We start from the raw sequence: 23433 nt of genomic DNA, 5'->3' as shown, positions 1-23433 counted from the left end.
ATATCTGAATAGCTGAATTCTGTCATATATCTCAGTGCGTTGCTTTAGTGTGGCTCGACACATCAATGCATTATTTGCTGGATAAATAAAGAATCAGTTTTGAAAATTTGTTGGGTTTTTTTTTTTGGTAAGGGGGAGGGGGGGTCAGAAACCGGAAACATCGTTTCCAAGTCACTGAATGTTTGAATAAATGAAATTATTATACATATAGATATCTGTATCATTATGTAGCGTACATTAATCAACACTTCCTTTGTATGGATTATGCCAAGTTTTAACTCTCTTGAGAACCCATGCGAAATATATCTGTTCTATGTAAACATTAACACTGTTTGCTAAACAGACTGCCATAATGCCCACAAATCATACAGAAAACCCGCTGGGCAAATGTAAACACCCCATGCTGAAACTCTAGAGCCAAAAATATTTAATAACAAAACCTTAAAATAATCTTTGAACATCTTGGAAAAAAGTGGCTGATGGTAAATTACCGGTAAAGATCCTACAAATCCTAATTTAACAGTTTAGATTAAACAAAATTAAAAACGTTTCTAGCTTGTTCAATACCTTATACAGTAAATATCATTATATCAGAAATTCGTTTTAGTTCCGTTTTCTACGAAAGCTTCATTTTCAAAATAAAATAGAAATATCTCAAAATAATTTTTTACTCCTTTTTTGTAACATCTTTTTTTTGTTAAATTTAGCCGATAAGGCCTACGTAGTTTTCCTTTTCGAGTTTTAGCGGCATCCGGTAGATTCCCAGCCATCGCACGGATTTAATTGGAACAAATACTCTTGCGGGAAATGGCATGCTCGATTTCGTGTTCACTACTCTTTATTAAATCATTTGAAAACAATCTTTGATGTACAAAATTATGCAAACACTGCCGAACTATATTTTGTCGTTACTATACATTTGAATCTGCAACAAATAACCCAGGTCTACACTAGCGAGATCAGAAACCGATACATAACCATTCCGTCATTAAAAAAATAAAATAAAAACATACACTCATACACAGTGAAGAATTGAAATTCTCTGTCGAAAAAGGTTGTGATAAATAACAAATAAAAAACATGAAAGTAATATACTAGTAACTGGTGTGATAATATAAGCAATACTTAGTATTCATTGGTGAAAAATTGTCAATCCTAGAATAACCTACTAGTATATTTCCGTGAAAAAGATTGAGGAGACAGCAAGCATAGGGATATTTACATTTCGGGGGGGGGGGGGATTATTAAAAGATCGTTAATTTTGTTTTCTCTCATGTAAGACCACACCAATATCATTTCTTGCTCGTCGTACCTCGCGCGCTCGTATTTGAATAAAAAATGTACAAGTAATACAATGTATTATAATTAATTTCCCCTTCCAAGAAATTATGCGGCGTTTTCTATATTATTTCCGGTCTATTTTTGTATTTTCATTAGTTTTTATTTAGAAATCAGAAACAAGAAGAAAAATATAACTGCCTGTAGAATTTATTCAAGTACCGCCTGAAAAATTTTGCCTTACAAAAAAACAAACATTTTATCGCTCGTACCTTTTTCCATTCAATGTCTGACGAACAAAAAATTATATTGGTGTGGCCTAATGCATACTCAATATACATCGATATTCTAAAAAAATTTTAATGATGTATCTGCTGATTAATAATGGAACTATATTTTTCAGAGCAATTGTGTAAAGAGTAACTTTAGTAATATATCTTGAAGTATGGTGACATACTTTTGCTCCTTGCACACAAGTCATTTTTCTATCAAATATGTCGACATGTGAGATAAATAAAAACATGCTCAGGTGCAGAAAATGGAGGGGGGGGGGTTAGTTGAATGTAATTTATGTATGCATTCGGGGTTCTTTTCACAGGAATAGGGGTGAATAGAGATGTTAAGAGCAAAGTATGGAAGGGGACAGCCTTTGGAATCTTCTGAAATTTAGACATGCTATAGAATAAAATAAAAACTTGGAATTAGCCTCAATATTGGTGTTCCCGTAAAGCATTATTCAAACTGAATGACTCAGGTGGCCTAATAAATCTGAGTTGATAATCTCCTGCTCATAACTCAAAATCTTTATACATGCATGTACATATACTTAAAAGAATATTTCTGGGTATATAAACCCATTGTTTTGTGGAGAAAAAAGGACCAGCTCGCAAATGACAAAAAAAGCAAGTAAATTAAAGCTTTAAAGATTTTAATACGACTTAAGCAAAGAGCAAAAAAAAAATTAAAATGGACGTTTACTTTATATTAAGATGCTGGTCAGAGTACTTCATGTAGTAATACTTGTATTTTTTAATTCAGTTCTAAAACTAAGACTTGATTGATGAATTTTTCGGCGTATACAATTATATCAACAATTTTATTGCATGTACAGGTGTCAAAACATTTGTAAGTAGATATTATCGTTACGGTATTAATAGGACAAAAACAAAAACAGAATTTAAGAAGGTTTATTGGTGACTAAAACGCCACAACGATATTCAATAGTAAGTTGACTAAAACGCCACAAGTAAGATCCATAGCCCGGTGACTAGAACGCCACAACGATATTCCATAGTCAGGTGACTAAAACGCCATAAGTAAGATCCATAGCCAGGTGACTAAAACGCTACATAATTTACTGAATGTCTTGGAACTTCAGCATCAAGAAATCGCTCGGATCTCCTCGGCCAAACGTATTCTTCAGTGACATTGTGAGTCTCTCAAGAAGTCTGGGTCTTCGGAAGCAAAACGGACTAAATCCAATCTTTGTCACGTGACTTTTGAGTTTTGTTCTGTCTTCTGACTTTATTTCGCTTTTTTTCATTCTCTCTAAAAATCGTTGAAATCGTTTGATCTGCAAGATGGAGAAAAATCTAATTATTACACATTTTTTACAATGTTGTTAAAAACGATGAGGTAGGAATGAAAAAAAACATTGATGTTGACAAAACTTGTTTACAACGGAATATTTCGGTCTAGATCTTATTCAAAATTAGTTAAGTTGAACACCACGAAATACTTACGTTAAAAACTGTTTCACTGCTGTTATGAAGAATTCTATTGTATTTCTCAGCTATGTTTGCCTTATCTGTAGGAGTGAAACAAACATGAATGAAAAATGGAGAACAAACTACGTATATCTAATAAAGATTTTGTTAATTATAACAATCAATATAATGAATGCCAAATAAGAACTATATACATGTACATAATGTATTATACCTCTGTTGACCAGGGACAGGAGGTGCTGTCCCCACATTCTCTGGAGTGTTGTCAAATCGCTCTGAAGTTATTGTGTTATTCTTCAACGCCTCCATGAACAGATAGCAATACAGAACTTACTTCTTCTGTTGGTCTGAAATTGAAAAATATAAATAAACAATTAATTGAAATAACTATGGATCATCATTTTAAAAAAGTGAACGAAATTTATTTATTGCATTAGAATTTATGCTTTGTACATTTACATATTTTGTAAGTAATCAAGATTAATGAAATGAATTAAAAGTTTTATTTAGTATCTTTATATACCAGCAACATCTTTATCCTCTGAGTAAGAGAATCTACCAGTTTCTCTGAAATTCTCTTCTCCGAACAGAAACATCAATAGATGCAGAATTTGTGTTCTCTGTAAAACAAAAGTTAAAAACTGATGTCCAAAAACCAGAAATTTAGATTTTGTGAAGAAACATATACTTATAATTTATAAAGACATGAAAGTCTACCAAAACAAAAAAGGGTAAAAAAAAAAAAAAAAAAAAAAAAAAGCAAACACCCCACCGGAGTCATTGTCCGTTTGTTTGTGGCGGACACGTGTTCCATCAGGAGTGACCGCAATCGAGTCTCGAATCCAGCTTTCTCCATATTGACAAATCAATCTAACTTTGTAAACAATTTTCCAACAAGAGCGTGTGTTTTGGTGTCAATTGACAACGATAATAGCTCGCAACGTTTGTGACGTCATTATATTATGATGCGTTGCAAGACGACGTCACGAATGCAGAGAAAAAGAAAACCAAAAAGGTTATTCTCCGAATTGCAAGTTAATTTTTATGTTTATGGCGGGTGCAGTATGTAATTATTTAATTGGACCAGTAACTGGCTAGAATAATATTGAAATTTTTTTTTTGCATTCAATATATTATGTTTCAATCACGAAGTTCAATTTCAAATGCACGTGGTTGGTCATGTGAAACAATGCGAATGGCTCATGAAAAATATTAACGAATTTGATGTTGCAGATGTTCGCTTGCTTATGTATGCTGGAGACACATCATTACACGGACGTTAATTTATTTGTTTAATTTCAAACGGAAATATGCATGTAGATATAAATTACAATCTTACGGATATTGAAAACATTACCAACCATTGTAAATATCATACGTGTATTTGGTGCAAAATGGTAATTTTGGCAGCAATCTTGAATACCATACTAAGCACTTAAGGTTTTATAGGATATGCGATTTACTATAGATATATTGGAGTATGTTTCAAGGGCATAGCGGCCACATAGGTCTTTCTTGGTGCTATGATCTTGAGAACAGCCGTCTCTGTATAAGGCTAAATTGTCTTTCGGTATTTACTGCATGCTTAGACCTCTTAGAATCCATTATACCGTACTCAATGTACTTTAACAGTCCATAATTGATGGTATTAAGCAATATATATAAAGTGTACGGAGTCAAAGCTACCATCAGGCTGAGGAGAAAAGGGGGGGGGGGGAATTACTAAGGCCAACACATGTTTTTTTTTAGTCATTGGGGAATTTATTTCATGAAAGATACATATAATGTTATACATGTAATTATCACAGAAGCATTTTGTCTTCATTCTTTTAAGAGATATAACTCATATACTAAACAAAACACAAACAAATTATATTTGATTTGATTCACATTGTTCTGCTACTTTGCACATATTATAAGTTAAGCATAAAACAGGAGAGAAATGTACAAGTTTGTAAGTCTGTAATATAATGTCTACTGAAAAAACCTATAACTTTAATTTGCTTATTATATATGTCTTTTTCTATACAACTTTTGCCCTCTTCAAATTTTACATATTCCCAATAATAATTATTGCATTATTGAACATCAAGATATGCCATCTATAGCTAATATCTATGAAACTAGAAGGGCTACAATAAAGATGACTTTGTATATAAAAAAAGAAATACAAAGGTAGTGATATAATTAACCCTAAATTACAACCACTATATATATGTATTCTAAAATAATCAATAAAAAGACCAAAACTTTTAAATAATGCTTGAAATCAGAAGAAGATTGAATCCAAACAATGTTATAAATTTTCAAAACAACAAGTAATATTAACCAAAAAATAAAGAACAAAAGAACAAGCAATGTACACTTCACTATTTTCGTGTTTCATGCTTTTCACATGTTTTCAAGTTTCAAAGCTTTTAAAATTTTAGTCACGAAAAACACAAACATTAATGAAATTGATTTTTTTAAAATCAAAACCTATAGATTAGCTTTTAATTTCATTTTGTGATACGCTTCTTCATTCACCATTAGTTTTCCATATTTCAAACAAAATATCAAACTTCAGGTGGCTCACTACACCTTGAAATATTCTCAAATCAGCAGAAAATTACTTGATTATGATAGACATTATAATGGAAGTCTATCAATATGGAAAAGAAGTATTTTAAAGTCAATTAGGCAATAAAAATGTGCAATTTGGATGAAAAATTACATTTTCGATAATTTAATTCCGTAAACATGAACAAGAGCTCCAGTCGGATTCGAACTCATGAACTGCAGTTCAGAATCCCAATATTTTAACCACTGAGCTACAACGATACACAACCCAATGGAACGATATAAACAGTATAACAAAACATTTGAATCGCCATCTTGTGACGTAGTGTCTTAAAAAGTATAAGTCTGGGTGTAGTGAGGTACCTTAATTTGATTGTTATATAAGCTAACAACAAAAACAAAACATAAATGTTCATGTAAAGTTATACATGTACATAAAGCACAGTATGTGTACATTCAAAAATTGGAAGCAACAAAATTATAGCTGCATGGTTTAAATAGACAAAAAATTGGACATAGGCACCAGATGTATTTTTAATACTGTACATAGCTCTGAATAAATACATATGCATGTGTACATATTCATCCTTTTGATCTTCTTAAGTTTGAAATTAAAATTGAACACATAAGTTCTTCAATATGTATTTTTTTCAGCAAAAAGTTACATACACATATAAGCAATTAAAACAAACGAGATTTTAGGTAAGTTATAGAAAGAAAAAAAAGATTTAAACAAATAAGATACTATTCGCATACAGGAGTAGGTCACATGAAGGTTAAATCATACATTACAACTGAATCTGTAAGACTGTCTTGATTACTTTAAGAAGCACATAAAATATACCAATTGCTCATAACGGTATACATATGCATATTCTGTTTTTCATTTTGATACATAAAAATTTGATACAATTAATTTGATTTTACAAACAAAAACAAAAAAAGCATACAAATTTTAAAAACTATTTTTCATTATCATGAGAAGAAAAACGCATGCATGTAGGTGAAATTAAGAACACTTAATGCATGTGATATTTTACTACGAAATCCCATAATTCATGTCAGTATTGTCAAATTTATAGGCCTAGATGTGAATTATCTTAAGATTTATTCCTCCCAAATTCTAATTATCCCCTTTATTCTTAATAATTCAATGTACATGTAAAAAAAAGTATGCATACACATATTAATTTATCTTGGACATATGGTAGTATTATAGGAAAAATATATGGAATGATGAAATAATAACTTTGGTTGAGGTATGACTTCACTCAAACCTGTACAACTGACCCTAGCATTCATCCCCCCCCCCCCCCACAATTACACATATCTTTTATTGAAGGTCTCTCTTTGCCTGATAAAACATCCATTGACAAAATCATAGCATGTCCTGTCTATGGAAAATGGGGTATTCTGAATGTAACAATTTAATGTCCCCAGCACGTGACCTTCAAATTTAAAAACTATGTAACATTTCAAAATCTTTTCAAATTTTTGAGTTTTCAATACATAAATATACCTTTTTAAAAATATACAATGCAAAATTCAGTTAATTAAAAAGTGAAAAGACCAAGAGTGTTTGGAATATATGAAGAGAGTCATAAGATCCCTTACATATACCATGTATACAGCAGTTTACTATTGATAATAAAAAATTTTAAGAATAATACAAAAATACATATATTATTTTTTTTTTTATCTTATTTACTCTTATGACTATATGCATACATGTAAAAAAAAGTTTTCTACCTTATTTACTTGTATGTATATATAGATATATATATAATGTGTATAATGTAAAACAAACTAAATTAATATGAACAAAACCTGAGTTACGGGAATTCCTAGTTTCTGCTAGGTACTATAATATATATCAACTGTAAAATCATGAACATTAACAGCAAGTACTTAATATACAAACAATAAACTGATGATAATAAATATAGCACCTAGCAAATAATAGCCCCACAACCAATAAATAAAATAAAATGGATGATGGAAAAGCTCTATGCATGTACTTGTGTTTCATACAGTCATGTAATCATGCATACACTGTAGATGCCTAATAAACGCAAGGAATTAATACCTTCATAAAATCGCAAATAGCACTACATCTCGCTTATATTTTTTTAGGCAGATGTAAACTATAAACGAAACTGTGATGAAAGTTTGGCATTTACAATTTTAAATTCTCACAATTACCGGTATATGCAAAATTCTTGAATTGCAGAATTAAGTTCTCACATGAAAAAAAGCATCAACAGTGCATGTATATCATATGTATTTTTTTCATATACACATGCATGTCAATATCACATACAATATAAAGATGAACGAACACTACTGTAAACGTGTCATATTTGGGGCGTACAATATTTGTTGGAAAAATAGTTTTTCAATATGTTCACATGCATATGAATTAGAGTTTTCCTGATGTTTTTGTTCTTGGCATTTGGCCATGTATTTAATTTAGCAGCTAGAAGTCGCATTCTGCCAAATTTGCGAAATAGAATACACAGCCAAATATAATGCGCTTACAGTGACTATTAAATCTGAACACTACAGATAGAGCAAGTACACAACACAATTTGCATTGAACAGGAGGAGAAAATGAAAATTTACAGCACAACATGTAGAGCGTATTCTGAACACATAGACAATGTACCGTACATAACATGCATGTGTCAACGTGGATTATTTTTACAAGTAAATAATCAACTCATGTATTCAATCAACTATTGAACGAATAAACTTGACTCTCGATCTAGTCACCTAAAAAGTTTACAAAACAACAACTAATTTGGAAGTTGGGGATCCACTGATTTTGACTAGATGGAATTAACAAACTCCCTTAATACTCTTTTTATTTGTTGAGAATTATCTCCCCCCCCCCTCCAAAAAAAAACTGTACAAGTATATAAATGTAACTATCAGTCAATTTAAAAGTAAGATTGATTACATTAAGTTTCATCACAGTATTTGCATGCAATTTTAAGGAGATCAACACATAGGGTAAAGCCAATTGTTTGAATCTATAGTTTTGTGGGAAGGAATGAAAAAGCATATTTGACTTTGAATTTGAATCATATTTGATACAAATTTTGATGACAAAAATTGACGTGTACACCCTGATGTCTCATTGATTATTTTTGCTACAATTGAAATATGTCATTAATTAAATCAAAAGTAAGATATGCTAAGAATCAAATTGTATGTTTGTGCTAGTAGAACATGTACTAAGTGAATATGTCTAGAATATTACCAGTGCATTTTATCTCAAGAATTGAACAAATTTACAGGTAACACGAAGGGGGAAAACTTGTTTAACACCTTCAGTAATGTAAGGAAAAAAATATGCTTGAAATAAATATGTGAATAAATTAATATTGGAAGGATTTAGTTTCAAATTGGCAGGATAATATAATATAATCCCTTACCCACAAAACCCACCCACCCACCCCCCCCCCCCAAAAAAGGAAAATATAAGATTGATTCTTCCCTTCAAAGCTTAGATACCATCAAACAGATGATAAACACAATGCAAGATCTGTCTTGTTCTCTGATTTCAGAGTCTTTTCTAACATTTTGGAATGAATCACTACTCTTTCTTTTGCTTGCGAAGTCTCAGGTATGGCCAGACTTTCATCCAAAACTACAACACAAAAGCACAAATTCTTATACATTAATCTTTATTTCTAAACATTGTGAAAAAATAAACCAAGAGAAGCTTCATGGATCTGGGTTCAATAATTGGTCCATATACAATTTAATTTCAAACAACAAAGTGACATTTTGACACATTAAAATCACGTGCATTCCATTAGATTATTGATTTTCATAATTTCACAAGTTGTCAATAAACCCTCCTTGGTTTGGAGGTGAAAGAAATAGTATTGAATGGCCAAGGTCCAATAGCCTCAAACAGAACAAGAGGCCCATGGGCCACATCGCTCACCTGAGGAACAATAAATTTGATAAAGTCAGCTTAATGGAGTCATAATACAAACAATCTGGACAATGTACAATAATACATGTAGATCCTGTATAAATAAAATCCATTTTTCCCCCTTGGAATTCGGATAGCCCTAATTGCTGCCAATATTTACAAGAGCAGACTTTAATCACCGCTCCTGCACATATATAGGGACTCAACGTTACGCAGGCAGGGATGACTGCACACCTACGCAACTCAACAGGTACAGACCCTGAAACGTACTACTACACCAAAAGAGCGTGCGACTTTCGTGCGAGAAACGTTTCGTGTAAACCGTTTAGCGTTTCGTGTGAATCGTGAAGCGTTTCGTGTAAACCGTTTAGCGTTTCGGGCAAAGCGTGCAGCGTTTCGGGCAAAGCGTGTAAATCGTTTCGGGCAAAGCGTGAGAGAACCGTGTGAAACGTTCATCAGATTTCATTCGGAACTCTCTGACAATTTAATTGTTTCAAAATAGCGCTCGTGTTAAACATTACTTTAAACTGATTGGCAAAACTCCGTTGAGATATTCTCGTGAAAAAAATCTATAAAAAATGATATACTTATCTTTTTACAAAATTGAATTAATTTTTAACAAACAAAAGAAAAGTACGCGTATTGAAAGAAGACTAGTTACTGAGACTATTCGGCTGTGTATAACCAGTACACATAACCTCGGACATCGGGTAAGACCTGCACCTGGCTGAACCTGTCAATCAAACTCTGTGTATTCGTTTTCATTGGATGGTCACGCGTTGTTTTTTTTGTCAATAGCCAATAGAAATTTAATGACTTCAAGGTAGTCGGAATCAGTATTTGATGATGCACACAATTTCAATGATAGATTATTTAACATTAATTTGAACAAAATTCAATGTAAACATAGAAAAAAAAATATTCCGTTCATTTCTATGAAATTTTCCTAAAAAGTACACATGCAATTAATTATTATGGGAATCTATATGCATGGTACTTAATTCAAATAGATTATGATAGATATATTGTACGCCGTTATGCGGGGCACTGGTTATGTATACGAATATTGAGACAAAAATCCAAATCATTTTTTATTTTTTGTTCTTCCTGAAATCCAAAATAGTAATGACATTTTTCTTTATTGTTTAATCCATCGATTTTTCTCTGTGATGTTATGTACGGAACATTTATTTACGCAAATGATTCGACATAAACAAATTAATCGGTTGTTTTTTAGCATTTCTCTAACTTATGTGACTAATTTTATTTTACATAACTTTCAAAATTATCAATGTAAATAATTACAGGTTTATTTACAGTTAGTATTTTTACATCGTATTCTCTGAAACCAATAAAAATATTAATGTGAGAAGAAAAAACAAATCCCGCCGAATACTGAAAAACCGATTTCAGTTTGTAATCATACGGATTTTATTTTTGGTATTGAATGTTGTGTTACGGTAACTTTTTTCTCTGGAATTTTTATTATTTACGGGACTAATAAGAATCATGGATATTTCTCTTGAGCAATAAATATATTTAGAAAAGTAAGAGTTTTGGCTAATTCTGTGAATAGATAATCTTTTGCTTTAAAATAAGTACCAAATTAATTTCATTAAGCAATTCAATACTTATGTACATATATGTTTCTCATATCAGTACTTCTATTATTTCGTGTTTTCTTAAAATTAAATCTTACTAACAGAGTCAGGGTAAAAATCCGAGAGGACCCGAATCGATCAGGATAAAAGCGTGTCCAAAGCGTGTGAAAAGCGAGCAAATCGTTTCGTTCGAGAATCGTTTCGTGTAAACCGTTCAGCGTTTCGTGTAAATCGTTTAGCGTTTCGGGCAAAGCGTGCAGCGTTTCGTGTAAACCGTTCAGCGTTTCGTGTGAACCGTTTAGCGAGCGTGTAGCGAGCGTGCAGCGAGCGTGTGGTGTAGTAGTACGTTTCAGGGTCTGTACCAACGTTTACGCAAGCAGGGATGACCGCACACTTGCGCCAACAGCTCAACCTAACGCAAGCAGGGAGTGCCTCACACTTGCGCTAGAAAGGCCTGAACACCAGCAGGGATGACCATACATTAGTGCTCCGCCGCAACCACCACCGATACAAGCAGATATGACTGCACACTTGTATTAATGCGATACAGGGCAGGAATGACTGCATACTTTGTATGGAAGGTTAGAAAACACGTAGGTTAGATAGAGCAAGGATGTTCACACACTCAATCTATCCATACCTGTTCAAGTTTAACCCCAAACAGTAGCTCATCGAAATGCAACTGACACTGTCCCTATATATTTGCCAACCTAAAATAATTCATAGTATCTAAAAATTGGAAATCAAAAATAAACAAACTAATCCAGCCTTACCCAAAACTTCTTATGCAGAACAACTTATATACATTGAATATTTATTGTATAAAAATAATCATCACAATAATTGGTTAACAGTGGAAGCAGTAATTAAAATAATCAAGAATCAATAAATCAAGGGCAATAACTCAATACAGTAATACAAAAAGATTCTAATGAAAAAATAGCTGCCTGCTTCAATTTTATAGTCATATCACATGTTGAGTATTGCAGTTCTCAAAAAGATCCTTTACAATTGTTTATATATGGGATATTTAGCTACAAACTCTGAACCTTCTTGTGAGGCCGAAGAATTGTCCTGGAGCCAAAGTTTTAACAATTATAAAGAATCATCTTGCTGATTAGTTTCTGAGAAGAAGATTTTCAAAGATTTACTTTATATATTCCAATGTAAAACTCTAACACCCCCCCCCCCATGTGGCCTCACCCTACCCCCAGGGATCATGATTTTTACAACTTTGAATCTACACTACCTGAGGATACTTCCACACAAGTTTCAGCTTTCCTGGCTGATTAGTTTCTGAGAAGAAGATTTTTTAAGATTTACTCTATGTATTCCTATGTAAAACTTCGACCCCCCATTGTGCCCCACCCTACCCCAAGGGATCATGATTTTCACAACTTTGAATTTACACTACCTGAGGATGCTTCCACAACAGTTTCACCTTTCCTGGCTGATTAGTTTCTGAGAAGAAGATTTCAAAGATTTACTCTATATATTTCTACAAATTTTAACACCCCCCCCCCCCCAATGTGGCCTCACCCTACCCCCAGGGATCATGATTTTCACAACTTTGAATCTACACTACCTGAGGATGCTTCCACACAAGTTTCAGCTTTCCTGGCTGTTTAGTTTCTGAGCAGATGATTTTTAAAGATTTACTCTATATATTCCTATGTAAAACTTCGACCCCCCCATTGTGGCCCCACCCTACCCCGGGGGTCATGAATTTCACAACTTTGAATCTACACTACCTGAGGGATGCTTCCACACAAGTTTCAGCTTTCCTGGCTGTTTAGTTTCTGAGAAGAAGATTTTTAAAGATTTAATCTATATATTCCTATGTAAAACTTCGACCCCCCATTGTGGCCCCACCCTACCCCTGGGGGTCATGAATTTCACAACTTTGAATCTACACTACCTGAGGATGCTTCCACACAAGTTTCAGCTTTCCTGGCTTTCTGGTTCTTGAGAAGAAGATTTTTGAAAATTTCTCGAAATTTTTCATTAATGTCTAATTATCTCCCCTTGAAAACAGGTGTGACCCTTAATTTTCACAACTTTGAATCCCCTTTGCCTAAGGATGATTTGTGCCAAGTTTGGTTGAAATTGGCCTAGTAGTTCTTGAGAAGATGTTGAAAATGTGAAAAGTTTACGGACGGACGGACAGACAGACGACAGACAAAATGTGATCAGAATAGCTCACTTGAGCTTTCAGCTCAGGTGAGCTAAAAATAAAAAAAGAATACAACAAACAAACCTTGATTTCTGGTTTCATTCCAAGGTATAGGTATCTTGTATGAGCACTAAAAAGAAAGTAATCTCTTTTTACAATTTCAATTTATGTGTATTCTAACATCCTAATTGTTGACCATGTATGTGTTGACGTTCATGCCTCAAAAAAGTGTAAATTTCTTATCATATACATCTTTACTATAATCATATAAATAAAGACGGCCTGTAGTGAGATAACGTATCTACCATATTTCCAAAAAAGCTTAATGACACTAAGCTCTTCAAAGAGATTTTGCCATTCCTTTATCTTTTTTTTCCCAAATAGAAACATAGCCTGGTTGATAAAATTAACTGAAAATAAGCGCAGGCAAGGTTTCAATATGCTTAAATAAAAAGTATTGCTTACACTTACAATGTAGAAATACCTATACCCATCAATCAACAAATATTAATTTTCAAAGTCGTTAATTGTCCGAGAGTAAATTCTATACTCATATGCTATTTCTCCTAAGCCCTTTAGCACACTGCACTTCTTTTACCTGAATAACACAGAGAGATATGTCCCAGTCCCTGCTAAGATGTGCCACCAGGCGTGGAGCTGGAAAATAGGGGCGAATACTCCTAGGTACTCTTTTCTGATTAACCTGCAAAACAGACAGAATTCATAACTATATCAAGCTTGAGATGGAAATACAGATAGTAAATGACAGCCGATACATATCGGTACTCAGAAAATATGATATTTGTGATGGCTCCAATTTTATGGATTTTATAGGTATCATATATTGTATATCAAGATTTATATAATATCCTCAATGAATTAGAATTAAAAGTAAATCCTCAAAGTCACACCCCAAAATAATTTTTAAGATATATTTACTTTCCATAACAAGCTCAATAATTCTACAGAATAGCATTACATCTGACTATCATTTTCATTTTTTACAAGTGGTGTACAGTAAAACTTGGTTATAGCGAAGTCCTAGGGACCAATAGGTTTACTTCGTTATATCCGTATAATGAATTAATAATAATATATTTAGCGAATTCATGTTTTCTCTCACCAGACAATAATTTTTGCTATTTAAGGCTTAAAATAAAAATACAATACTTTGTTACTTTTAATAATCAGCTTGTGAATTGAAAAAAATTATATAAAAAATCATTCATTCAAACTATTATGTTAAATGGTAGTGCAAACTTTTATAAACTGTAAAGAAATTCGTTATAAAAGTGTTAAATATCCTAATTATTCACCTCTACGGGACTCAAAATCAGTTCGCTATATCTGTAAATGTTATACATGTATCCAAATTCATTATAACCGTAAAATTTTGTAAACGTTTATTAAGAATTTTACCAGGGACTCAAAAAAACTTTCCTTAATCTGAGAATTCACTATATCCATGCACTAAACAAGTTTTAAGGTGGAATAACACACCTGGAAAAATTCACTTAAATTAACAGGAAATTTTTGATAACGAAAGATATAATGATAAATAAACTGTACAAATGTCAAATAAGCGAAAAATTTGCAGTTTGGGGATAAAAAATGAATATCTGAAATAATCATTTTACAATGTAGTAAATAACAACAAATGCCCCTGTGGGATTCGAACTTGGGGTGTACGGATCACAAGTCCGACACTTTATCCACTCGGCTATGGAGTAAGTTACATGTTTTAATCCATAATTACCATTAAATAAAACGAAATGTCATTTCGATCAGTGTCAGCCATTTTGTGATGATGTGTTATTCCATCTTAATGTAATAATAATAAACAAAACTTTATGGTATTTTTTTATTGCATTGATTGTCACAAATTGGAACAGTTTACAAGGTTGTTGTTGTATCATAGCAAATTAAAATTCTAAAAAAGATAGATTTAAGTTTTTTTTATAAATCATAAAACATACCGGTAACCACTTTATTGTAAGTGCATGATGATAAACTTCAATTTTTTTTTTTTTTTTTTATTTCCTCGTTTTTTTTTTGCAATGTGCATGAATCAAAACTAGAGGTACTGTGAGCAAATCTCACAAATGATACATGTACCTCCCACTAAACAAAAATATAACTCAAGTCTTTCTCAATGAAAAAGTTATGTATGCACTTTTCCTTCTTATAGTGATCTTGCACAAATGACTAAAGCTAAAGCCTAGGACATGTTTACAAGTCACAACCAATCTTTGTGTCAAATTCTAGCTTCTAATCATTTTCATCACAAGATATGACCTAGGCAGAAATTATCCATTTTTGAACAATGGCCTTTACCTTACCAAAATAACCTTGGAACAAAACATTATACACCCTCAGATCATAAGCAATTTTTGTGTGAAATAAGAACTTCCAATATTTCACCATAAGAAAAAAAATAGACTGGACACAAATTATAAGATTTTTCTTCCAGTGACCTTGACCTTGCCCAAATGATTTTGAGACAAAATCATGACAACATCCTCAGGTCATAACCAAATTTTTGTGTGAAGTATGAACTTCCAATGTCTCTCCAAAAGATAGATATGGACTGTACACGATAACACAGATGGACAGACAGACCAACAGAAGGACAAGGTGATTTCTATATATCCCTAAACATTGTTTGCAGTGGGGTATTATAATGATGTTACAGTACAAATTGATGCTTCAAATAAAATTAACATCTTAAGTAGTGTCCTACATGGATCTAAGATACTAAAACAGTGGCAAATATGAAATATATACATATACTGAAAGTGTCATCCTTATTGTTGTTGCATTGGTATTACAATGGTAAGTCAACTGTATAAATTTACATGCATTTCATTCTCTCCAAATTTATTTTAAAACATCATCATTATAGGATCATATATCAATTAATGTAATCCCAAGTTTCGTAGTACTGAAACACTTTGACAAGCCCATGTTTGTTGCCTACCCACAATGCCGATTTATACAACGACATGGAGCACGGCTTTGTTACTTCATTCTCTGTCAGTAGGTACTTCATGAATTCCCCTTCAGGACTAACGAGATGAACCTGGCTGTTAAAACAGTCACTAACAATGAGGTTACAGTGTGAATCACACACCACATCAATTGGATTAAACTGAAAGCCCTGGTTTTTGCCCTGGTATACAGACTTCAGATATCCAGATATAGATAAAATCACCAGTTCACCGGCAAATTGGTTTGTCCTGTTCAACACACAGATATCAGTGTTACTGTTCTGTCTGACCCTCCTTGGTACAGTGAACAGCCTAGTCTGACCGTCCTCCTGGTACTCGTACTCACGGATGACGTCACCGGTCAGTGTCACGTGTCTGACCAGACGTCGGCTGCTCGAGTCTGGTTGATATCTTTCTGACTCATCATCCACCAATGTGACCATCAGTCCTCCTTTTGTTGATGGACAGATTCCTACTGCCACCAACGGAGCTGTCCTGAACACAGTAGAGACTGAGCCTGACTGGGACAGACTGAGGACGCAGTCGTTATCAAAATCAGTGGCGTACACATCACCCTCATCTGTGACACATACATCATTAACATTAATATTAATGTATATTTCCTTCTTATTGCTTTTATTCACTTTTTCAATGTAACCCGAAATCAAACCTCCAACAAAACACGTATCTTTTTTGATTGCCTCCATAACAACTATACTTTTATCTCCGTATTGAAATGAATCTGTCTCAGTAACAGTTATGTCATCTACATCAAACGTATGCCCCATCATGGACTCCAGTAATTCTTCTCCGATGCCCCCTTCTCTGTACATCAATGAGTAATCCCCTTTCTCTATATTACCGTCGGTGTTAGATACAAGGTTGGTCAAGTCTCTGAGGTTCTCTATCAAACTATAGTCAGACATAATACTGTGTTTATCTTCCAGGAACTTCACAAAATCCTTGATTTTTTTAGAATTCTTTTCTAAGTCTAATTTCTTCTCACTTACTTTAGCATTTTTTCTTACCAAACCTTCCCTCAATTCAGTTTCCAAATGTATCTTGATTTTAATAAGTTTTGACACTATCTCATCAAACTGTTTCTGAAGCTTAGAGACCTCAAAATCACAGCATTTCTGATTGTCTTCCATCTGTTTTGCTGCCTTCTCTATCTTCTCATCCATCTTTTTCACATCCTCCTCCTTAATCTTACTCAAAAATTCATTTAGCTCTTTTCTCCTTTGACTTCCTGCTGCAGGTATAGTTTTCCAGTCGTGATCCTTGTGGTCTGTTTTGGCACATTGTGAGCAAATAAACTCATCACAGTCTTCACATGTCATGTCTATTCTTAAATCGTGTTTCTCACACATTTGGATGTGCACTTGAGCAGATCCAAGTGGGTATTTAGGAACTATAGTCGCCATGTTTCTGTATCAGTATATACACCTACTAGTGACCTATATTTAGTTTCAGATGTCATGCAGGTAGATAATACAAAACTGATTAGTGCAGACTTTAATAAGTGTGTACAGGTTGGTGCAAAAATGCACTTCGCAAACACTTTTAATAAGATTTGTACAAGTTGAAGCAAAAGTGCATCTTGCAAATTTTTCTTGCAATTTTCTTGGTACTGCATGCACATCTGATTTAGATATGATACTATGTTATAATGAATCTCCCTGATTTTCATCTAAAGTTTAGAATATTTATATTTTGATCTCCAAATACTTCAACTCTTGATATTTTCTCAGTGTTTATTTAAAAAAATATCACAATTTGTTACGTTCAACTGTGCTTAAATTTTGGTTGTAGCTAGAATAAACATTTAGAGTTCAAATGAATCTATTGATTGAAGAACCACTGTATATAAGGGACTTAGTTTTGCATGCAGATATTTTCAGATTTCAGGAATAATATACCAAATAAACAGTATTTTGACAACATAATACAGCAATTCTACAGACAACAATCCAACCATTTTTATTGATTCAGATGCTTCAACAACACACTTCAATATGCTAGTCCAAGTCAGCAGTTCAAAATTTCACATTTTTAACATTCTATTTATTCAATTGAAATAATACATTTATGTTGTAACACATCTTTACAAACCTAATTTACAATCTTACATTAAGGTATAATAGCTTTCTTCTATAACATTACCACACTATTAATAGTCTTTCTGTTCTTGGAAGAACTATATATAAGTGTGGTTTTCTACTTAACACTTCGGGTCATGTTAAAGTTAGAATATTCCGTACAGGCTATTCGGTTCTTGAGAAGAAGATTTTTAAAACACCTCACCCTATTTTTACCTTAAATTTCCTGAGTTTCTCCCCCTTTCAAAAAAATCTGGCCCTATTTTTGTTCAAATTAGAAAGTTCTTTCCTAAAAAAATGCTTTAATTGTGTCAAGTTTGGTTGAAATCGACCAAGTAGTTCTGGAGAAAAAGATGAAAATGTGAAAAGTTTACGACAACTACAGATGAAGGACAAATTTTAATCAGTAATGTCACCTTTTCAGGCTTTAGTTCAGGTGATCTAAAGAAACCAAAGCCCCCAAACCTATTTGTGAGTATTGCTATGAAATTTACAAGTTGTACTTACTGAAGATTGCCACAAAAGTGCTGGTCCAAGTTCCACAACACAAAACCACTCATGTATGTAACCAGCCCAGTAAGATAGAGAAGAGTGTTATGTTCATAGTACCTGAAAAACATGTGCACTGTGAAAGCTTTGCAAGAAAGTATGACATAGAGAGAGTAATTCAATATAAATGATACATGTGCTTATTAAATTGCAGATATGATCAAGATGTGCAAAAATTAATATTAATTTATTACAGCCAAAAATGTATTATACTCACAACATTAACCTAACACTGGAGAAAACCATTAAGGTAACCAGCAATCCATATGAAACCTGAAACAAACAAAATTTAATTCATATGATACAGAACAAAAAATGCGTGTATACTGTATGTAGGAAAATATTTGCCCCCGTTTCTATTTTGTTCCTGTTTGCCCATTTTCAGCAGGCAAATTTGAGAGTGGGCGAATTCTAATCTTTTATCACCGTGACAGTCAACTGAAACTGGGTGAATTCAAGACGGGGAAATGTAGCTTGCAAGTCTAGAAGGGTGAAAGCACAGGCCAAAAATAACCCTGTGTACTGGTATATCTTTGTATAAGTTTGAGAATTTGATGAAACATCTATAAGTTTTTTAGTAACTGAGCCTGAATAGTTGAGTCAGGGATAGAAGACTTCTTCCATGAGCAAATAATTTTTCAGAGAATCACAACAGAACTTCTATCAATCATTACAATTTTTTTTTCGCCATGAACAAGATACTTTTGAAATATCTCTCATAATCATTTGGTATTTTAAAATAACGGTCATCAAAAATAGTTCCCGCAAATAATTAAGGTCTTCCGTTTCCAACGGAAGACCTTATAGTTTTCGTACTGTTTCCTATTATTATTATTTTTTGTGCACGCGATATCTCGAAAACTATTCGGCCGATTTCGACCATTTTTTCACAGATGATTGCCAGAGGTCATAATTCTAGAAATTTTTTTGAAATTTTGAAATCGTCACTTCCGGTTCCGATTTACGGCCGATTTTGTAAATTTTTACGACCAATTTGGTGCAGACATAAACTCAGAGACTATCAGAGATATGAATATAAAATTTTCAGGATAAGTAGACCATAGATTGAAGTTGTGCACAATGCAGTTTTTTTATGCCAGAGGCGCAAAGTTTAGGAGCTCGCCTGGGCTCGAAAATTGGATACGAATTTTGAATCAAAATTTTCATACGCTTTGATCTGTATCTTTTTATCAGTTAATATTTTGTTAACATATATATAACAAAAGTGGTAGATAATAAAAAGTGCTTTCCAACAAATTCAACAAAAAGGGGCTGGCCCCTTTTTTTAGGGGCTAAGACACTTGTAAACTATAATACAAACTAGATGCTGTCATTAGACAGTAATACCCGCACCATGTGTTTGCCCCTAAATAACACTGTTTTATACCAGTTTAATTAAAAATGAAGGCTACATGCAAACTCCGGTAATACATTTAAAAATTATAATTTTCATAACTGAAGGATGAGATCCCTGCCCATATGATAATACACCTCGTGACATGAGCAGCACTTTATGTGCAATTTGGGGTAGAACTGTTTGCAGTGAATTTTCAGTTAATCAATAATCTTAACATTTTATGTCATAGGAAGTATAATGGTCTATATAATTATTACAAACAAAATTAAAAATTAAATTATGCCCCCTCCCCGTGGCGGTTGCCGGTTTTAGATTTGCTTCTGTGTGCCTAAATGAACATCATCGTGTGCACAGATTTAGAGAAGGGGTGGGAGTGAGGGGTCCAGACCCCCGCTCCCCATGAAAATTCGTAAATTACCAAAAATACACCTTGGACCCCAATGCTCTTACAGACATGTAAACGCTCTAACCCATTGCGCTTCAATGTTAGGTAACATCATTTGGGGGGTAAATATTTAATCAATAGTCAACATACTTTATTGTTTATCTCAATAGGAAGTATACATGTACATCACAATATGCAGGTGGCCTGCATCACCTTAAAGCTGTCATTTACCTAATAAAATAGTGCAAGTGGATTTGAAGAATAGGTCATAAAAATACATGCATGTTACAAATGACTGATCTTTGTCTGAAGTTACGTACACAACACAGGTTTGCATGTCTCATTAGCGGGTACTAGTTTTACCCAGCTCTTCGATTAGATGGATTCACGTGTATACATACATGGGTGTTGCTAAAACGCGGAACGGAAAACGGAACGGAAGGAAAACGGAAAATCTTATCTAATGTTATTTACCTCATAGATTTGTTAAGTATGCTAAAACGATATACTTTATGTACCTTTTTAATTTTTTTTGAAAGATTAGCAATATTAGATTATTTATTCAAGAATATTTATTTCCTCAAAATTAACAGTACATGCATTGACCACTATATTCTGTCCCAAAATATCCTCGATTCACTTTTTGCTGTATATTTATATATACCTCAGGGTTCAAGCGATTCTCTTTTAGAAGCATTGAACATTCTCATTATTCTTTCTTTAAAACGTCCTCTCTAGCTGATCAGCTGGTATAAATACACGGCTAAAAATAAAGATGTCTACGGGGTTTTGCATTTTAACAGACCCGGATGATGGTGTTGAAAAATTGTGCAAGGTCTTCTGAGTGACTTCCAAATGGAGAAAAGATGTCAACATTTTCCATTATAAATGGTCCAAATGTGCTGCATGAATATTTTGGGATCGACAGACTATAGTCCCAATATATAATCGGAAAATCAAACCAGGCAACGTCCAGAGCTCTCTATTCGGATCATATGTATATAGCTGCTGAAATAAACAACTGCATGCTTTGTAATGCAAACGTAACAAAATTGCATTGCTAAAAATACTAGTTTCACAAATTACTAGTTTCACAAATTACTGGGTATTTTAATGTTTACTGTATTTTAATTTTTTAATGTCGTCAGTCCTACAGTTTTTTTCTTCCATCTCAATGATACTGTATCGTCTGTATGATAAAAGATCGTCTAGAACACCGAAAATTCAATTTTGATGTAAGTATATACATGTACATCATATTTGAAAATAATATAAAAATACTCAAAACACGCATAAAACGCTTTCACTAACTGCGTACGTTACGTTAATATGCCAGCAATACCATATAAGAGAAATAAGTAAAAAGTTATAGCTAATTTGCTCGTTTAATCATGTTAATGTTTCACAATTCGTATACATTTGATTTTTCCGTTTCGTACTCAACTAAAGCCGAATGATACAATGCTATAATTGATAGACATTCATTTGAATATTAATAAGATAGCAACATGTTGATAATCATTCATTAGATATAAATAAAAGATACAAAGTAAATCGTTTCTGGCCAGTCTATACCCTTTTTAAGGGATAAACGTGATGATATTTTCCATTCCGTTCCGTTTTCCGTTCCGCATTTTAGCAACACCCATACATACATGTCTGTGTTTTCCGTATGCAGAAAAGGATTACGGTAGTTAAGATCAGCTAAAGGAATTCATTATTGTGTTTTAATTGGATTATCATTATGATGTTGACCAATTTAGGTAAGCATAATACATGTAGTAGCAGTAGCACAATATAATAAGATGCCAGCATGGGATTCCTGCCAGCATACTTACACATGTATATAAGTTCTACTTTCACTTTCTAAATGTAATCTCCCTTTGACAGCATACTGTATCATCATCTTTTAATATTTAAATAGCTTATCATCGTTACCTATCCTATCGCATTTGTAAAGTTTCTGTCATTTTAGTTGCAAAGTTATTTTTTTCATTTGTCAGACTGCATGCACTGTTGAGTTGACCGCATATTGACCCTGTATAAACAATTTCTTATTAAATTTGTGTATTTCATATGTAAGTAAGTGTAGACACTTATATTTTTTATATGAGTAATAATAGGGAAGGAAGGAGTATTTCTTTCTTAATGTGTTATAATGCATCAAATACAATGTAGGTCATGACCTTATGGGACTGTTCTGACCCCACGAAACAGGAAAATACAAAATATCTTCTAAAGTCATTATGATGCATCAACTGGTGTAAAGTACATTAATGACCCCCCAGGTGTTGTCTTTTAACCCCCCCCCCCCCCCCCCCCCCCCCCCCCCCCCCCCCCCCCCCCGCCTTTATGAAATAGGAAATGATATGATACACTGTATATTTTGTTAACTTCTGAGATCATCCCTAAACCGTTTAATTTATTTTTGCTCTTTGTGTCATTGCGCGTAAAATTGTATTGTAAGATTATGTCCCCTTGGAGACACCCTGACATTTTAGAACTAGAAATAATAATGTATTTTATCTTATTCATATGTTATACAGTAGTGTTTGATCCATGTGGGTAATTCCTAGCCTAATGATGTCACTGCTTTGTTTAGGAGACTTTACAATTGCCCCAAATAGGTGAATACACATGGCAGTGATGCATATAACATTTTGTTTATAAATCTTAAAAATTGAATAAAGCAATTTCCAAAATGTTAATGTGAATCGCGAGAGAAAAAGCAATCAAGAAATGATTAAAATTTGCTACTGTACACATGTAAGA

At 33.2% G+C, this 23433-nt stretch overlaps 2 protein-coding genes and 1 pseudogene across 2 annotated transcripts in view; all 3 read right to left on the bottom strand.

Moving 5' to 3' along the window:
• Positions 1-2326: 2326 nt before the first annotated feature.
• On the bottom strand, positions 2327-3861 carry LOC128182136 (uncharacterized; annotated as a pseudogene).
• A 5178-nt stretch (positions 3862-9039) lies between these two features.
• The window catches only part of LOC128180800 (alkaline ceramidase 3-like), a 30830-nt gene continuing 16436 nt past the window's right edge, over positions 9040-23433 (bottom strand). The window contains exons 7-11 of the mRNA XM_052848953.1: positions 19137-19192; positions 18878-18979; positions 13883-13987; positions 13369-13414; positions 9040-9216 (exon numbers count right to left, since the gene is read on the bottom strand). Coding sequence (XP_052704913.1) covers positions 9163-9216; positions 13369-13414; positions 13883-13987; positions 18878-18979; positions 19137-19192 — 363 coding nt within the window. The 3' untranslated portion in view covers positions 9040-9162. The remainder of the gene's footprint in view (positions 9217-13368; positions 13415-13882; positions 13988-18877; positions 18980-19136; positions 19193-23433) is intronic.
• On the bottom strand, positions 14560-18231 carry LOC128180798 (uncharacterized). The gene has a single exon (XM_052848952.1). The coding sequence runs from the start codon at positions 17693-17695 to the stop codon at positions 16196-16198; it is 1500 nt and encodes a 499-aa protein (XP_052704912.1). The 5' UTR covers positions 17696-18231; the 3' UTR covers positions 14560-16195.

The sequence above is a fragment of the Crassostrea angulata genome, chromosome 4, assembly GCF_025612915.1.
Source record: "Crassostrea angulata isolate pt1a10 chromosome 4, ASM2561291v2, whole genome shotgun sequence".
NCBI classification, from domain to species: Eukaryota; Metazoa; Mollusca; class Bivalvia; order Ostreida; family Ostreidae; genus Magallana; species Magallana angulata.
Note: the sequence above shows the minus strand (reverse complement) of the source record. Positions and strands in the feature narration are given on the sequence as shown.

Coding starts and splice junctions, on each gene's coding strand:
- LOC128180798 (XM_052848952.1), bottom strand. CDS start 17,695: ATGGCGACTATAGTTCCTAAATACCCACTTGGATCTGCTCAAGTGCAC.